Below are 18,006 nucleotides of genomic sequence, written 5' to 3'. Positions count from 1 at the left end.
AATTTACTGCTGGCTTTTGTATGTGCTATGACAAGTGCTCAAAAGGTCAAAAAAGCTTCCTTAACAAATTTGATAAGATAATGCAGTGAGCTGTAACAACATAAAGTCCTGGGGGCCATAGACCAGAATAGAAGAAATAATTATGCATGGTAATGGGTAATTACAGATAATGGCCTTTTTTGGGGGTGGCAGAAAATACACAGCCCCACAGCCTTGCCTGGAATGAACATTGTCTAGCACATTAACTTTATAGCAAGCTGAAAGTTCAACGCTGGAACCAAAGATAATCCGCAACTTCTAATGGGAAGAGAACAGAAATTCTCCTCTCAAAGGCAGAGCAAGCTTATGGGTTCTGCTCCTCAGCAGACAGTGTCTCAGCAGAAGGTTAAGTAATGGTGCCAGCTTTCTTTGACATCTGAAATAGCTCTGTCATGATTGTCTAGTGGGAGAAACATACTGTTCCAGCATTTCTGATTATGGTGTTAGGGAGTGATTTCACACTGGCCTCATTCAAGGCTACCGTTCTACCCCTAAGCCAGCTATGAATTGAACTGATGCCTTTCTGAGACTAAATATTGCCATACTGGTTAATAGGAGTGTACTGATGCCTCACTGAGCAAGGAGAAATTGTCAGCTGTGGACCCAAGATTCTTTCAAGGTCTGAAGGCAAGTGTTTGCTGACTGCGTAATTATTATTAGGGCATTTTAATGGCATGGCTGTCTTCCGGCACAGAAGCTGGCATGCGGGAAGATACTGACGCTGCCATGATGAAAACAGTCACTCTGAATTGAAAACTACAGGAAATGTAAGCTGCCAGAAGTTGAACTCTGCTCACTGGGCAGTGGCTATGCCTTCCTTCTCCTTAAGCAAATGCATTACTTGAGCAGTCACAATTCTGCATTTTCAGCAGCGTGCCTGTGTATGTGTACAGTCTGTAGGCATAGAAGAAATAAAAACTGCTAACTGTAGGTGTATGTAAGAGCTCACATCAATAAATGCAGGCAGTGAAATTCTTTAATTCCCACACTACATCTACAGAATCCTTTTTTCTGAAATACACAGTTAGGAGGAGACTTACCAGCTGTTACAGCCACATGAGTAAATTGAACCATGCCACTGCACATTCCCAGACATTGAAGCATGACTGTGCTATCTTGATTTTTAAAACAGTCCTGATGTGCATGCTGTGCGTGTCCCAAGCTAATATTCTTCCCCAGATTCACAAGTGTGGTCTCTCCATTCCCAGTAGGCAGTTTGGTGCTACCATCCTGTTTTAGATGCTGAGAAAGTGTGGCATTTGACCTCAGCATCAGAGTCTTACCCAGGCATGTTTAAATTACTGTTACCAGTGTATAGTAAGGTGTGTAACTGGCCCCGAACAGTAGTGGTAGGGATAGAAGATACTCCATGCTTAAATACAGAATCAGTTAATGTTACTTCAGTGTTTGCCTTTCTCAGGCAAACATTTTGATCTGTGAAATAGAGATGATGATAGAAAATCCTGCAAAGTCCCTGACATTTCTCCTCACTCCTCCCAAAAAAAAAGGGAAAAAATGGTCTATATACTGCCTTCTGTGGTGATTTTGCCATGCATATCTGCAATTCGTGTAAATCACCATAGCTTTATTGAGGTAAATGGTCTGAGACTGGTTTACATTAACTGAGAACTGGACCACTGTTTTTCACCATGCTCTGCTAAGTGAAGGCAGGAGTTCCTCATAGGTTACCGAATGTATGAGACCCATATGTGTAACTGACCCCAAGAACTCACCTTACTTAAAAGAAAATCCCAGCCATCCTGAAATGAATTACTGGTTAACTACTATTAATATACCATAGAGCTGGAGAGTCGTCTACAATACTGCAAGATCAATAACAGTATTTATTGTGCATCATATTGATCTTCTATGAAAGAATGGGCCATATTTCACACTGTGTACATAGTGCAAAAAAAGTAGCATCAGTTCTTTACGGGAATTAGTAAAGACATAGAAAAGAGCTTAGAGATCCAAGGGCACAACTGCGTGAAGATAGCGTTGCCTCACTCTGAAAGTGTTGATTGCACACAAAAAGCCTCTGATGGCCTTGCCTTGTAGATTTGGTGTTCCAAAAGCTGAGCAAGAATTTTACCACTCAGTCTCTCCATGTACATGGTGAAGACAGCTAAGCTGTGAGCCCAGCTCTTGCAGTCTTAAAGACAGGTGGAGGGGCAGAGTGTGAGTCTGATGGTGGAGCAGCCAGTTGCCTTGTTGAGAGCTTAATTCCTCTCAAAAATTGCTCCCCTTAGAACAATGAACTTCAGGGCTGCCCCTCATATGCAGGTGTTGTAATGCGTCAAGCTCAGAGGCCGGGGAGGACCCTCTCCTTGCCAGCAGAGCCATTCAGCCATATTGAATTACATTTGAGAAACAAAAACCAGCTGAAAGTTGCTTTTGTAACCTTGGTATTCTCTCCTTGCTGGTGGAAAATACAGCTGTGGGCTGGAAACCTCATTTGAGGAGGACACCTTGCTCACTGGGTAGTTGGAGGTGAGGCTGTGGAAAGGTTCAGCCTGCATGTAGGAGTTGAGAATTAGAGGTACAGGCCAGAGACCAGACAGAGGAACCCCATTTAGTTAAAGTTAAGTTAAAGCCATTGCTTCCAATAGATCTGCCTTATTCTGCAAACAGTGGCCATGTCTGAGGATGCTGCATCCCAGAAGCAGTGTGCTTGCCTACCAGCTGTCTAGCAGACTTCAGCCGGGGAGAACTGGCATGGGTAAGGCAAAAACTCACCTGGGTAAAGAATAAACATGAAATCATCTCTAAGCATTATCTCCAACTGTCTTGTTTCATTGATAGAACAGTGTAGCTTGTTTCTTTGGCCTTTAATTCTGCTCCTCTTGGCACTTAGCTCTTCTTTAAAGTTACCCCATGTAGGTAGTGGCTGATCTTACCTCCTTTTCTTCCTGAGCTTTCATTGTTCAGGAAAAAAGTCAAGATTTTGAGGACTTCCTCCACTAACAGCAAAACTTTCTCCTTAATGTATTCACAGGTGTGCATGTTCTACACGTCGTAGATACACGAGGTATTGTGTATCTATGTGTATGTATTGAGGTATCATTAGTAGTAGGAGATAATACGATTAAGCCAGGCTGGATGGGGTAAGAGCATAGAGCTGGACTGCAACCTGCTCTTGACTTGTTGCATGCAGGAGCTCAGGTCTCCATAAGCATCCTTGCCTTCAGGCTGCGAGGAGTTTAGAGTAATCCATGGGATGCTTTCACCTGGTCTCACCTGACATCCACTCACAGTCCAGATCGCACAAAGCTCTGTTTTGTATGAGATGTCTCCCTTCTCCCAGGAGAAACACTGGATTTCTTCCAAATGTGTTAGAAAAAAAAAAGAAGTGGAGACTTGTCCCAAAGCATGACATCAAAGAAAATATTACCTCCTGAACGCAGGGGAATGTGTGAGTCGATGCATGTGGCAGCTTTCTCCTGCTCTTTTTCAGATGTTGCCCATCTTTCCAGCTTCAGAAGCCTGCTGTGTCTTGGGATTTGGGGAAAATCAACTCTTCTGGCTGTCTTTCTGGCACTGTCACAGGAGTCCTAGTTCTGTACAGAGTTCAGTGCGTCTGTCTTGAACTTTGCCTTTCCCATGGCTCCTGTTTTATTGCTAATCTTGCTTGAACGTATACTGTGGTGTGGCCACAGCTCAGAAGGGTTGTGTGCCAGGGATGTTAGGAAGACCATAGATTCAGTCGTCGTCTGTGTATGAGAGAAAAATGCACCAGGCTGATGAGGCCTGGGGATTTATGAGTATGAATACATGGGTGGCTGAATGAAAGGAGACTGGCTCTACAAGCTCAATATTGAGTCTTGAAATGGCACCTGATAGTACTGTAGAGGGTATTGGAGCGTGGAGAGACAGCAGAAGGAAAGCAGAGGACTGTTACGGTGGATTCGTAACGGCCCTGAGCACTGAACCACTGGTGGATGTTGTACAGCAAGAAGTATGTGTGGAAGCAAGTCAGCCCTTTTGCTCCTCTGGTGGTAAATGATGGAAGCTGTAGTCACGTCTAGCAGGTAGAGAAAAGAAGGAAGCAAAATCCCTATCTTCCACTTCATACAGCGCAACACTGCCACCGCTGCTTCTTTTTCAGGAAGGAGCTGTAGCACTAGCAGCCACTGGAGATAGCACAGATATCAAGGATGCTTGTATGATCTTATGGATAACTATGGACCCATCTGTTCTATTCTTACCCATATTTTCCCATGTTAGGAAGTGTAATGCATGAGACTTTTCAAAAAATTGCAGTAAAACCTGCTGGTTTCTCCTCCTCTCCTTTTAGCTGCTGGTACCTCACTGTGGCTCACCTTTCATGTTTTGGTATGAAAAGGTTCCATCTTCTTAGCACTAGTATTCTTAGTGGAAAGTATTACTCTCGTGATGCACTTTTCTTGTGAAAGACATAGCAGAGGTTTTGGAAATTATACATCTGTGCAGCATAGCTTAGCCGTACCAGAAGATCTGTGGCCAGCTGCCTTCCTAATCTCTGTCTCATGTGGAATCTGTATCCCAGCAGGGAATGTGTTGGAGGATTTTGCTCTTGGTTTCTCTTTTACAGCATAAAAAGCAGAACAATGGATCACAGCTTTATTCCGGAGCTAAATTTGGAAGTAGAGTTAGGTTTGTGTTATGATTTGTTAGAATTATTGGCTTTTCTGTGGCAGTTGTTTTTGTCTCCTGTTTTGCAGCCTGCAGTGTTTGTAGGTGGTAGTGGTCTTGGGCCCTGAGTGGACATCAATTTACTTGGGTTTCCACCAAGCATCTAGCCATGTTTCCCTTTCAGCTCCCACCTCTTCCTATTTACTACTCTGTCTATCCTTCAGGAGAAGTAGTAGCTCATGAGAAGGTGAAAGGTAGTGGTCTTCACGGACCCTCCCGTTTGATAATGACTTGTTTTGGTTTTTTTTTTCTTTTCCAGAGGGACGGATGCTCATTCAGGACATTCCTGCCATCCCCAGCAGAGGGCACTTGGAGAGCACGTCTGATTTGGTTGTGGACTCCACCTACTACAGCAGTTTCTACCAGCCGTCCCTGTATCCTTACTATAACAATCTGTACAACTACTCCCAGTACCAAATGGCAGTGGCCAGTGAGCCTTCCTCAAGTGAGACTGGGGGTACGATTGTAGGGTCGACCATGAAAAACAGCCTTCGAAGCCTCCCAGCAACATACATGCCAAGCCAGTCAGGAAAACCATGGCAGGTATGATGTTACAGAGGTGTTACATGGAAGAGTGAGGGGGACAATGAGGTGTTTTTTGGGTCTGATTCTGACACCCTGTTTGCTGGTATCATGGCAGTGCAAAATCAGAACCAGATTGCAGGGTGAGATTAGGACCCACAGTGAGAAAGCTAGCTGAAATGGGTGGTTATGATGCAACACAACGAAAGCAATGATACAGGTATAGCTAGGTTGCAGCAAACACAGATAAAGAGCACCCACTTGATGGTATCTTCTTAGTTACCTCATAGTACATTATGGGCAGTTTCCTGGAAAAAAGAGTCCAACTGAATTACCCAGCATAGCATCCTGAGACCTTCAGGTGTCGTTTCTGAAAGACTCTGATCTTCAGGAACCTGTTCTTTTCCATCTTTCACATCCGAGGTATTGAAGTGACTCCAGAGACCATGCTGTTGGGCAGTGTGTTGGTGATGTGTTGCTAATGGTGTGTTCTGGCAGTGTCAGCTCCAGGGCCTGTGATTTGGACTTGGGTACCTCAGGTTACAGTCTGTGCCTAAGAAGGTCACATTAGAGCTCTGTGTACTTCATTAGTTAGTGTATGCAGCCAGCTGAGCCCTCTGTAGGGCTGGATAATTGTAGCCTCCAACTCAGTACTGGTTGAAGACTGGAAAAAAGGGAATTCTGCCAAGGCAGGGGATTCTTGGCAAGGTAGGTGGAGCCATTTTAGTGACCTTGAGGCTGTTTTGTCTTGAGCTGCAGTGGTGCTTTTCTGTCTGAGATTGAACTGTGGAGGCTACGTACGCCCTTTGGGTCTGCGTATGCCTACGTCTCTTATCCAAGGGCAGGAGAAGCAGACCTCTTATGTAGAACAAAGAGAGAAGGCAGGCTGCCTTCTGCAGAGGCTCTATTGTGAAACCACTCAGCAATGAAAGATTGTACACCAGATTGTCCTATCTGGAGGGAACAGATGGCTCAGCCCCTTTACTGACAGAGAATTCTTCTAGGAATTCTGACACAGGGACCAAGTCTGAACGGGCATTTTAAGTTCTGATACCAAAGAGCTGACACTAGAACCAGGGCGATTACAATTATGGTAGCAGGCTACATCACCTTCAGTGAAGTTTTCCTGTCATTGGGCATTGCTTTTCAGAGAAAGGTCCTTCTGAAAATTCAGAGGCCTCCTGGGGCAACAGCTTGCAGGCCTATGAATTTTAAGTTCATGGCTTTACAGCAGTATGCATTTAATGCTATTCCATGTCCCTTTTTCACCATGAATACAGCTGCATGGGGAAAAGAGCTGTCTCCCTTCTGTTGTGTGAGCCCACCACAAGAGCTTTCTTTTCTCAGTCTAGCTTTCTTCTCTCAGATAGGCTTCACTGCAATCACTTTCAAAAACATGGAAATAACACTCTTTTGAGTAGGTTAGTTGATAGCATCCTCTCTAGCTGCTGACTTCGACCAGGAGGAGAGCTAGTTGAGGCAAGGTGGGGACAAGATTTCGTGAGTGGTAATGAGCCAGTGTTTTTCAGCTTTTTCATTTTGGTTGATTGGGTTAACCGGGCACGTCATAGCAGAGTGTTACAGATAGAAAATTACTTACTCTGAAACATTTGCATTACTTAGTATGTAAGAGCCCTTTGCAGACCTGATGCTTGGAGACACTTGCCACAACACAAATGAGGAGTGGCAACATTTCATCTTGTGAAAATAGCATTCTTGCAGGCTGCTAGTCCCACACTTCATCATTCCTCCGGCCAGTAGAGACTTATGTGATTTTACTTGCTTGGGAAAAAGGAAAGTAAATTACAGGTATTGCCTATCCTATCGTATAGTGTTGAAGAAAGATACATGAAGGTATCTTAAAATACGTTACCTTGCAATGAAAATGGTGTCCCATCAATTCTGTTGTCTTGTACTGTTATTTGAAACTAGACTGTATTTGTGAGAAGTCTTGACCAGGGGAGCTGTTCACCCCATAAAGAAAAAAGTTTTAGTGTCTTCCATGCATTTTTCTCTTGAGGTCCTGCAGAATGTGTAACTAACTTGTGCTTAAATGCCACTCAGAATCATGAGATAGTGAGTGAGTTAAGGAAAAAAGCTGGTTGTAGTCATAAAGGACCATTTTCCTTCCACTGTCAAGCTCCAAGCACTGGTTGGGATGTACCACAGAGTTCCATTGCCCTCCATATGAATTTGGTGATTTACTTCACCTAAGATTTTAATTTCTCCCAGCCAAACCTTTTGAGATCTGTCAGTGCAGTCCTGGTGAGACGTCTGGGCAGAAAGACTGGAAGTAGTGCCTTCTGCCTGCAGAAGTGACATCTCCTCAGCTTCTTAGTGGCCTGAAACTGGGACCCACCTCTCCTGTTCAGTAGGGCTGAAGGTAGTTCAAGGTCAGTGTCATGCAACTTAAAGTAGTTGCTCAGAGGCAGATCTATCTGATCCACAAGAAGAATTGTTATTGCTGGAAGAGTTACAAATCACGGTGTTTGCATACTGTTATGACAGCATAACATTGCACAAATAATCATGAAAAGTTTTAGTGAGAGCTAGACTAGATAATGTTTGATGGCAGTGGGTGCAGTGATGCTGAAGTTGTAAAATACTGCGTGGTAAGGTGAACGAGCTCTCAGCTAATGCCCGTGGTTCAGCATCGATTCTGTGCAAGGGAAGATCACAGAAAGACAGTGTTAAATGGAGAAGGATGAATGAGTTTCTCTGTCAAACACAGTAAGGAGTAACAGGAGAGTTTCAGAGCATGGTCCACAAAGAGGAATCAGACATTGTTTACACCTTCAGGGGCTTTTACTGGCAAACCTGTGCAGGTTCTCTAGAGGGACCAGGGATTTTCCTACAGGAATTTTTGCCAGACTGTCTGTACTGACTGGGTTTAGTTTTTACATGCTCAGGCTTTTTTAACCAGTCTTCAGTACAAGTGAGTCTGCTTACATGACCGGTAGTGCTGTAACTGTTCTGATGAAGCTTTTTGATTCTGCTGCTTTACCAGGATAATAGCTGTGCAGTGCCTGCTGTAACCATATCAGGGCAGTTTGCTAAGCTGTGAGCCCACAGCAGGTTTTCTTTGTTGGTATAAGCCACCTGCATGCTCACTGGAAGACACCCTAGTTTAAGCAGTGTAGACAAGACACCACCCTTTCCAGGCTCTGTGGGTACAGTCTTGTTTGTCCTGAATAACTGTAACCACACAAGGAGAGTTGCGTAAGATAACTTCTGGATGCAAGCAAGGCCTTGAGCAGCCCAGCTGTCTGCTGTTTCAGAATTTAGGGAGCAAGGAAGAAAAGCTGGGGAGGAAACGTGAGTATGTGTGGGATGGGATGAGGATTAATGCATCATTGAGCCTTGGCAAATAAACTGAATCACTGAATCTTTAATGTAGATTAATGTCAGATTTCATTAGTCTTTGTTCTTTGCAGAGGATCATGTACTTGAGTGGATTCCTAGAGGTACAGGTTTTTTGGTTTTTTTTAATATATATATATATTTCTGTGTAGCTTTCGTTCATTTGTATGCAGTTATGCCAGAAGCTGTATCTGTCATGATTTGATAAGCATGATGAAGATGGTAGTTTTGGTCAAGACCTCTTTAGTCATGCATATTTTGTTGCTTTTGCCAGCTCTAAGGCAGGGAATGGGATATGTCTGATGTTGAACCTGAAAAAAAGACAAGCTTAGGTTGGAGGGGAAACATAGCAAATATGGTGGTTACTGTGCATCTCCTTTCACTCCAGTTCTGTGTGAGCATCTGCACCCTCCCTGGAAGTTCTCATAATTGTTCATTACAACAGGAATTTATTTGCATTCAGTCCAATTCAGTTAGATGAGTTCACCAACATTAGTACTGCAAGTCAGAGCGTGCTGGTATATGGTAGAAGTTGCTGCTTCTGAAACTGGTCTCACTGCAACCTGCTTAGGGACAGCAACTGGAAAATGATGGGGTGACTGCAGTCTTCCCTACCACTACAAAAGTAAAGCCTGGATGGACAAGTGAAATTGCTGGGGTGTGACCCTCACCGTAAGGGTAATTGTGACTCCTTGTCCATCAATATACTCCACAAAAAGTGTTAAAACTCTCCTGGTTCTCTCAGCAGGACTATTAAAAATCTACAAGGTGCAGAATGTGCCCAGCACACCTGGGGACCAATAGCTGCATTTTCTTTGTTACTCTGGTAACTCCAGCGATCCTGCTTCAGAGAAAGGTTAAGACTGGCCAGGAGGTTTGGGGCAAATTCCATAATTTTATGTAATGAAATTACACTCACGCTATATTCTCACTTCCAAAACCTCAACCTTTTTATTCTTTCCATAAACCAGTTTAGAACTAAAACATTAAATAAGTGTTGTTGAGAGTCAGACAGAGATATTTTAACTCATTTTCTAATACAGGAATTACGTTTACCATTTGGAAATTCAGTAGTATTTCTGAGGTGGGAAACTGGTTTTCAAGGATTTCTTAAAAAGTTGCAAACATACAAAACTGTCTTATTAAGTCCAGAACAGTGTGGCTGTGATTAGGCAGCTAGCAGTTTGAACTCTTTAAGAAGGGCTGTTTGCTAGTGAAAAAGAGCACTCTCTTAAACTTCTGTGACCTGTTCTAGTTTCTATCAGATTTTCCTCCAGTAAGCCTGGCTGCCTTCTCACAGAATTGTGTGGTCTAACTCTCCAGAAACAGGTTTAAAATGTGTAAAGTGTGTGTAAATATATGCACATTGTGCAAGTCACCCAACATAATCCCAATTTTATGTGTAAGCAGTGCATTATATACTGTATTCATAACATACCCTTCACACTACAGATTTATGCTAAAAGTATCCTAATGTTTCTGACAGCTCATGTGTGACATGAATGCAATCCATATTTCTTGGAGGAGCTAATCTAAGCGGTTTATTTTCCGATACTGCTGATAGGGCTATATCTCTAGGTGTCACCGCAGTTGAGATTCTGATGGTAACATATTGTTTATGGGTCACTGCCTTTGTCTAAAAGAATAGGTTGGAACAGAATAGCAAAGGTTAATTAAGTTTGTCTATCAAGAAGGGACAGATATAGATGTCTCTTGTATTTTCTGTGCTAGAATCAAAGTAAGTCAAGGCAGGGTATCATAGACTCGTTTTTTCCTCGTGCTGCAAGATACGCTTAGCTGGTTTGAGGAACAAAACAAAGCCACCTTGGGCAGCGTGAGTGCAGAAGTAGTTAAGAGGGGTCAGCTCGTGGGCAGTAGCATTGCAAGATGGGAGAGTGGTGGCAACCCTGGCTTACAGCTGGGGAAACTGAGGGAGGGAAGTGTTAAATAACTTGCCCGCAGTCATGCACTGCAGCCTGCAGGTGACAGAGTGGAGATTCTCGATGTCTGGATTTCCACCCTGATGCCAGTGGCAGTTTCTGCAAGTAAAAGAATAACCTGGGTGATGCTTTGTCTGAATAAATCATCGGGGAAGGGCAGGACCATTTTCTGGCCTCTAAGGTTGGAAGAAGTGAGCTAGCACTTGTGCCTTGCCTGTTTTCTGTCTCTGGTTTGGCCATCTCCTCTCCTCAACATTTCCTCCATAAAGAAGCTGTGTAGAGGTTATGCAGGTGCTGCCAAAAGCTTGGTAGGAGGAGCTGAGCTTTACACTGCTCTTCTACCAGCTTTGAGAAAGCTTTTTTTGCAAGAATGGTGTGAACTGGTGCAAGAGCATTTCCTTTATGTTTCCCTGTCTTCTGCTATGTATTCTGTCACTGTTGGGCACTGCTGTAGGGCTGCACTGACTGTTGTGGTCAGTGATGGACCAATCCTGTTTCCAGCTTACCTGCTTGTGGATGAGCTGTAGCTCTCTCTGGATTCTGCATATTGGCTTTACAAGGGAACAGAGAAAGAATTTCCACTCTGTGTGCGGTCTTTTAATCAGGTCATATTTATTTATTTGTGAGTTACAAGCATCCTGCTGGTGCTTGAATCCTTTAAAAAGTTACTGTGTGCTGTGTTGTGCAATGCAGGGGAACCAGTAAGTGTTAAATAGGCCACATGTGCTTCTCCCATCATTTTGTGTCTCCCACTGAAGTCAGTGAGATACGTGGTGTATCAGCGCTACGCCTAGGGCAGGGCATGAGCAGTGCATCACTGTCAGTGAGCAGCTCAGGTGCCCAACTCAGGAGCTCAGCTTGCTCTCTACAAAGAGCAAGTGAAGGCGCTTCCCTTCCCTCACCTAAAGTGTGCCTTGTTCTGATGGCACATAGCCTGTGGTGATAGAAACCATAGTGGCTTCTTGGGCTGTCACAGCCCTTGCTTGTCTTGGCCTGGAAGTTGTAGTGCTAAAGGGGTGAAGGAGGCAGGGGGAGACACGAGAGGGACAGGCATCTCCTCCTGTGATCCCTCCACTACCCCAGCATTTCCTCAGGGGAGGACCCATGGGACAATCCCAAACCTGGCACATGGCTATAGTGTTTGGAAGGCTGAACTGGCCCAGGTTAGAAATAATTTGAATATTCCAGAGCCTCCAGGCTGGTTTTATATCCCTTTCTAGCACCCCAAAATGTGCAAGGACTCTCCAGAGCTGCAGGAGTTAATGCAAAGCAAATGCACCTTCTCATGGGGTAATGATCTCCTAAGCCCCCTTTTTAATTCAGCTCTAAGGTCAAGAATTTTTATGACTGGGGTTTTTTTTTATTGTTACTGTAAAATAGGGTTGCTAAGCACTATAAAAAGGAAACCTTATGGTTCATATTTACTGCAGTGTGTATTCTAAACAGTTAATAAAACAAAACCAAAAGCTTTTAGATTTTCTTCAGTGGTTAATACACAGCATATTCTCTGCAGAGCCAAGTGTCTGGCTGTCGGTCGAACTGTGGTTCATAGACTTGGTGTGGGTAATAAGATTATAAAACATGTCTCTTGCTAGCCAGCTACCACACACTAATAATAGTAGTAGTAATAATTCATTGCATCCAGAGATTTTAGGTGAGTTGTTTTTTTAAGAAATGGAGAAAACCCCTAAAAAAAGGTTTGAAAGGAAACAGGTCACTGCATCCACTCTGCAGGGAGAGGAAATGTCCTTTCAGTGCCAGGGAGTGATCCCTCCATTTTGTTACAGCTGAAATAATGCTGTCTCCTGCAGGCAACTTTTCCTTCATTGCACTTTTACGGGGAAGAGTTGCAGATGTGAAGACATCAGCCCTGCCCCACCAAGGAAAGGAAGATGCTGTGTGGAAAAACAGCAGGCAGAGAGGAGTTGGATGGCTTTTCTTTTTTCCCCGCAAAGCCGTTGAGCTAGCAGGTGTGCAGATTCAAAATGGCCTTTGGACTAAGGTTTTGGGAAGTTCGTGTTGCCGATCTGTAATTCCAGGGCAGAGGCAGCCTGGGTTTTGTGGAGAGAATCAGTGCAAAGCACAGATGGCTGATTCCAAGAGGAGACTATTTTTTTTCAGAACAGTAGAGGGGATGTCTGTGGCTCTTCTGAGTTCAGGGTCTCTTGGGATGACACATTAAACTTTTTTAAGGCCAATTTATTTTTTATCATGGATGAAACTTCAGTGCATTTTGAACTTTTTCTGCATGTATAGGGTGAAGATGGTTAAAAAATACCACCCTTTAAATATTGCTTTAATTTCTAATAGAAAAACTCTTACTTTCACAGACTAAAAGGGTGTCCTGATAGTCCCTTGGTACATGTGACTGCGCTGCTGTCAGAAGATGGACAGAGCTGCAATTTGCCTCCTGTAAAGAGCCACCTCTCTCTCTTGGCACTTAGTCTCACTGCAAACCTGGCTCCACATGGAAAGCGAGATGTTGCACTCTGTTTCAAGAGAGCACCAGCAACAATCTTGTCTCAGAGAGTACCCAGTGCCACTTGTGACATGTTATTTCCAGACAGGCATACTAAAATGAATTTAAAGGGACTTGTGGAAAACAAAGGGTGATGGCAATATGGTTGTTTTGCTAGGATGTGCTAGTGGCTCCTTCTGCCAGTATGTTATCCACGGGTCTGCTTGTGTGGGGTGGTCTCCTTGGGCAGCAGGTTCACCCCTGCATCTGCTGCTCACCAAATCTGAGCTTTGCATCCTGGGAAGGACTATGGGGCAGGGCTTGACGCGGGGCTGACTAGGACTTGAAGGAACTGCAGTGGAGCAAACAGAGCTCCTCTGAATAAGCTGAGATGCAGCTGAAAAGGCTATCAGGCACTTCTGCTTGAAGGGTTGTTGTCAAGTGGCATAGCTGGATGTGCATTACTGCTGGCACTGCTACCTTTATACCTCATACAAAACTCATACTTTTTACCTGCCTGGAAGCTTTCCATCTTTCAATCATTCACTGTCCACCAGACCTAGGGAGACGAGGTAGTGTTACCTTTAATGTGGAAAATCCTAATCCTGTGTTTTGCTGCATTTTTTGGAGCATGGTAGCCACATTACACTGTAGGGCTTTGGAACAAATAATAGCATATGGTAGTTTTCTTATAAAACAAAAATTGTAAAAAGCATTGCTGCCTCTCAGAGATCAGTTTGGATTATTTCAGGGCACTGGAGTAGTGCAGTCCACTGCTGCAGGCTGCTGGAGGGATAAGGGGTTGTCTGGTGGGCACCGTACTGACACAGCAGACCTGCTGGCTGGTGTTCTGCTGTGGCTCCACTGCAGGCTTCCCTTGTAATCTTTTCACAACTTGGTTTCTCTGGGTAAACCAGAACACTTTGCCCTCTCACATGATGTGTTTTTCTGCATGTGTCACTGCCCAGAGGCCATGGAGTGTGTCCCAAGTGAATCAGTCAGTAGGACTATCCAGGATTTAGCCCCACCCAGTAGGTCTCTGGCAGAGCAGTTGCTGCCAATCTGAGATGGGTTAGTTTCAGGGAGGTGTAGGGACTGTATGAATACTTCATCTTTCACACTGGCCAAGTGTGTGCAGTTGAGAGTCTGGAAAGCTTCCCATGGTGTTGTCTGTGCCATAAGCAAGGGACTTCGTGTGAGCAACCTAATCTAGTTAAAGGTGTCCCTGCTCACTGCAGAGGGGTTGGATTAGCTGATCTTTAAAGGTCCCTTCCAACCTAACACATTCTATGATACTATTCTATGGCTTGCCAGGAAGCTTCTTGCAGTGAAGGTTAACATGCTTGTGTGCTAGATGCGGTGTCACCTGAGGTAAGACAAACCAGACAGGTCTGTTGTTGCTGCTTGCTGCTGCTAGGTGACATCCTGTACCACACCAGCTCACCTGTAACTGAGTGTGGGCATGCCATGAGCTCGCCAAAGCGAAACGCAGGGGCAGTGTGTCAGGGCTTCACCATCTACCCCCACACCATGACCTCTTTAAAAGGTGTGTGCATGTGGGGCAAAGGGGTGCCCACGTGGTGCTGGGGCTCAGCTTTCACAGGCTGGTGTTTACTTCTCTCCCTGACAGGTGAAGGGCATGGAGGGTCACCACACCGTCAGCTCCCAGTACCGCATGTGCTCCTACTACCCACCTGCTTCCTACCTGGGACAGGGGGTTGGTGCTCCTACGTGCTTCCCCCAAATCCTGACCTCTGAGGACAATCCCTCCTATTCGGAGTCAAAAGCGAGAGGTAAGTGCACCCACCGGGACATCGGGCACTGCACTGGTTGGGATGGGCTGCCAGAAGATGTGGGCTGCTGATGGGAAGGAAGCTAGACATCAGAATGCAGGTATTTACAAGACAGTGGCTGGATTTTGGAAGGCTTGTAGTGTGGTGGCAAGGGCTGTTACTGTAGAGTAGTACAGGCACGTACTTCAGAAATCTTCATGGTTCAGGAGTGCAGTTAGTCAGTACCTTTCTGCTTGTGTGTACGTCTCAAGTTTTACAGAGTGTCAGTTGAGGTGTTTACCATCCAGCTCTAGTGCAAGAAATAATTATCTTCGCATCAGCCAAAACATTGTCTTTTCTCTATTTTCTTCTCAGAAAATGACCTTCTCCACTGGCCTCCCACTGAAGATTTGTAAAACCCTTTGCAGATTTGCTTCCTTGTTTCCTTGCATGTTGCACTGTATTACTTCATTTAAGACTATTGCAGATAAATGTTTCTTCGCACATCCAGTGTTTCTTGGCAGTTTAAAGGCTTACTGTAACCTCAGATAATTTCCGGGAAGGCACTGGTGAGTTTACATTATAGTTTTGACAGTGTTTTTCTTGTTCCTTGATCCAGGAGAAGGTTGAATGAACCAAATTCTGCCTAGCTGCTTTGGTGTACCTAGAACAGCATAGTAGTGGATGTTAGCAAAACAAGACGAGAAACAGAGAAAAAGTAGGGTGATCCTACTAGCTATAGCCAAAATCCTTACACACGTACAGCATTCAAAGGCATCCTGAGCTATTGATTGCCTCTGAACCACTGATCTCAGTTACCAGCAGCAGACCTGTGCTTCATGAATTGAACTAACCCTTCAGTAAGCTTCTCACATCTTTCTTTTTTTTTCTGTAGCAGTGCATTTGGCAGGTTAATTTTACATGGTCTGTGGGAATTATTTTGTTTACCTAACACCTGCCAAGTTTTTTGTGGTGGTTTTTTGGTGTGGTTTTTGCACAGAGTGACACACTACCAACAACATCCATCCTCATCTGCTTCTCTGATGCACTTATACATGGAAATTAATCTTTATATCTGATGGAAGAATGTATGTTGCGTAGGTTCCATAATTGTTTTCAGTCATGGCCTTTCTGTGGCTGATGTCCTGGTGTCTGTTGCTGGGTTTTTGTGGTGAAAACTGCGTTCATTGTGTCATGACAGGACCTTAAAAACTCAAATGAAGTTTCAGAAGGTGAAGTACATATAAAGTTACACTTGCAGCTGGTGTAAATCATCACTAAGCCCTTGAATTCAGTAACTGCAGATGACTTACACTGAGGAGGTGGCTGCTCTTGCGTAGTGGCTGTTTTTTGAAAGTCTTCCAACTAGCGATGACGTATCAGATACATCATGGTATGATGGAATTTTAGACTTTTTCTCCTTCTCCAGTGGTTCTAAATGGCTTAGAGAAATTAGTGGTCCTTGGTTCATTTTCCTTCTCTTTTCTTCAGTTTTATTTTCTTCCCTGTTTTCTGAACAGTGACGTCTTCCTTTCTGCCCATTGGCTGGAGACGTGGTTGGCTTTATGCTCAACTGCAGTTGATGCTTTTTCTTGCATCCATCACTACTAACTCAGAAGTCTTACCAGTCGAGTGTTCTTACAAATAGACAAAAGACCCTATACCCTTTGTTCCCAAATGCACTTCAGTAATTTTTCATCACTCTGGAAAAAAGTTGTGCGTAATGTGCCACTGATTTTTAAACTGCATAAATACTGTATTTTCAATAATCCCTGACTACTTCTCCAGACAGTATTCCACACACAGATATTGTTCCCTAAGTTACACCATCAATCAGAAACCGACAAGCAGTGAGATGTAATTTACTGAAATCAAATGGCATTTTCCAGACTCTGAAGAAGTGTTTTTCCATAGCAGGGAGCTAGTAGGTGAAAGCAGCACCACTATTTTTTTGAGAAACTTGGAACATTTGAGGAGGACTGTACCCATTTCATGGGCTTCTTAGAAGCTTCTTTCTTTTTCCTTTTTTTTTTTTTTAGAGATGACTGCTTTTACTTTTTCTGTCTACAGACAAAATAATATTCTCATGCTGTTAATCAATGACTTACACTCACATGACATTTTTCTTCTGGGATTTTTCATAGTTCTCCGAGGGTTTCAGGGGTTTTGCCTCTTACTGTCACCTGTGTGAGTGCTGAGTCAGCCAGCAGGCTGTAAGCAGCATTAAGGATGGTGGTCCATTTGCCCCAAGCATTGACTGCTCATGCTGCAGGTGTTGTCTCATAGGAGAGACACGTTCTCATGTTTCCCGATTGATTGTTGGGCTGAACTGCCTGTACCGGTGGCATGTTTCCACAGGTTAGTGATTGTTACTTGTAAGGACACCTCTAATACATGTTCTAGATGAGCAAGTCATATTTTACTCATCCTTCCTTTTCTGCGGTTGAAATGGTAACCATGTTTAGAGCCCCATTTCCTTTCTAAGAATACAAGCCCATAGATTTTTAGGTCCAGAAGTGAACAGGGTCATCTAACCTTACCTGCTATGTAATGCAGACTGTAAAACTTCACCTAATAATTCCTGCCTCAAGTCCATAACTATTTTTTAAGGTCTATGTCAAGACTTGTGTATGGTTAATCGAGAAATTTTACAGGAAGGTGACAGTGCATGGAGACGAGCACCAGGTCAAAATAAAAAAAAAAATCTCATTTTACAGCCAAAATATCAGAAATCTGTATCTCTTAACAAAAATATTTATAGAATTCCCAGCCACAAATCAGAGATGGTCTTACAACACATGCAGTCTATTACACACACTTCAGTTGTAGCTTTATAGAGGTTTTGCCAGTTCATATATTATCTCAGTTAGTATTTCAATCAGACTATTTCATTAGTTTTGTTCTGCTAAGTTAACTTGCTGTTAACTTCTGTTCAAAGGGAGGAGAGATGAGCTAGCAGACCACTGATTTACACTTTCTTTGTTTTTATGAATGATGTTAAGTTCTCAGAAGGCTTCTGACATTTGGTCATACCATGTTACAGTGTGTTGCATATAGTAATGGGCTGACATTTTCTGAATGGACAAACACCATCAGTCAACCTCCTTGCAGTTTGAAGTGGTTCTAAGTAAAATGTGTTTGCTTCCAACTAAGCACAGCTGCTGCCCTTCCAACTGAAACTGGAAAAAAATTGCGTAGAAAGAGAAAAGGAACCAGGGACAAATAGCAAAAGGATGCTTTAGAG

The 18,006-nt window shown here is 43.7% G+C and overlaps 1 protein-coding gene across 1 annotated transcript in view; it reads left to right on the top strand.

Moving 5' to 3' along the window:
* The window catches only part of DMRT1 (doublesex and mab-3 related transcription factor 1), a gene marked incomplete at both ends in the record, with an annotated part of 56,822 nt that overhangs the window by 16,259 nt on the left and 22,557 nt on the right, over positions 1–18,006 (top strand). The window contains 2 exons of the mRNA XM_084278620.1: positions 4,970–5,253; positions 14,621–14,783. Coding sequence (XP_084134746.1) covers positions 4,970–5,253; positions 14,621–14,783 — 447 coding nt within the window. The remainder of the gene's footprint in view (positions 1–4,969; positions 5,254–14,620; positions 14,784–18,006) is intronic.

Source organism: Gallinula chloropus (genome assembly GCF_964237585.1).
Source record: "Gallinula chloropus genome assembly, chromosome: Z".
NCBI lineage: Eukaryota > Metazoa > Chordata > Aves > Gruiformes > Rallidae > Gallinula > Gallinula chloropus.
This window is presented reverse-complemented; position numbering and strand designations above follow the sequence as displayed.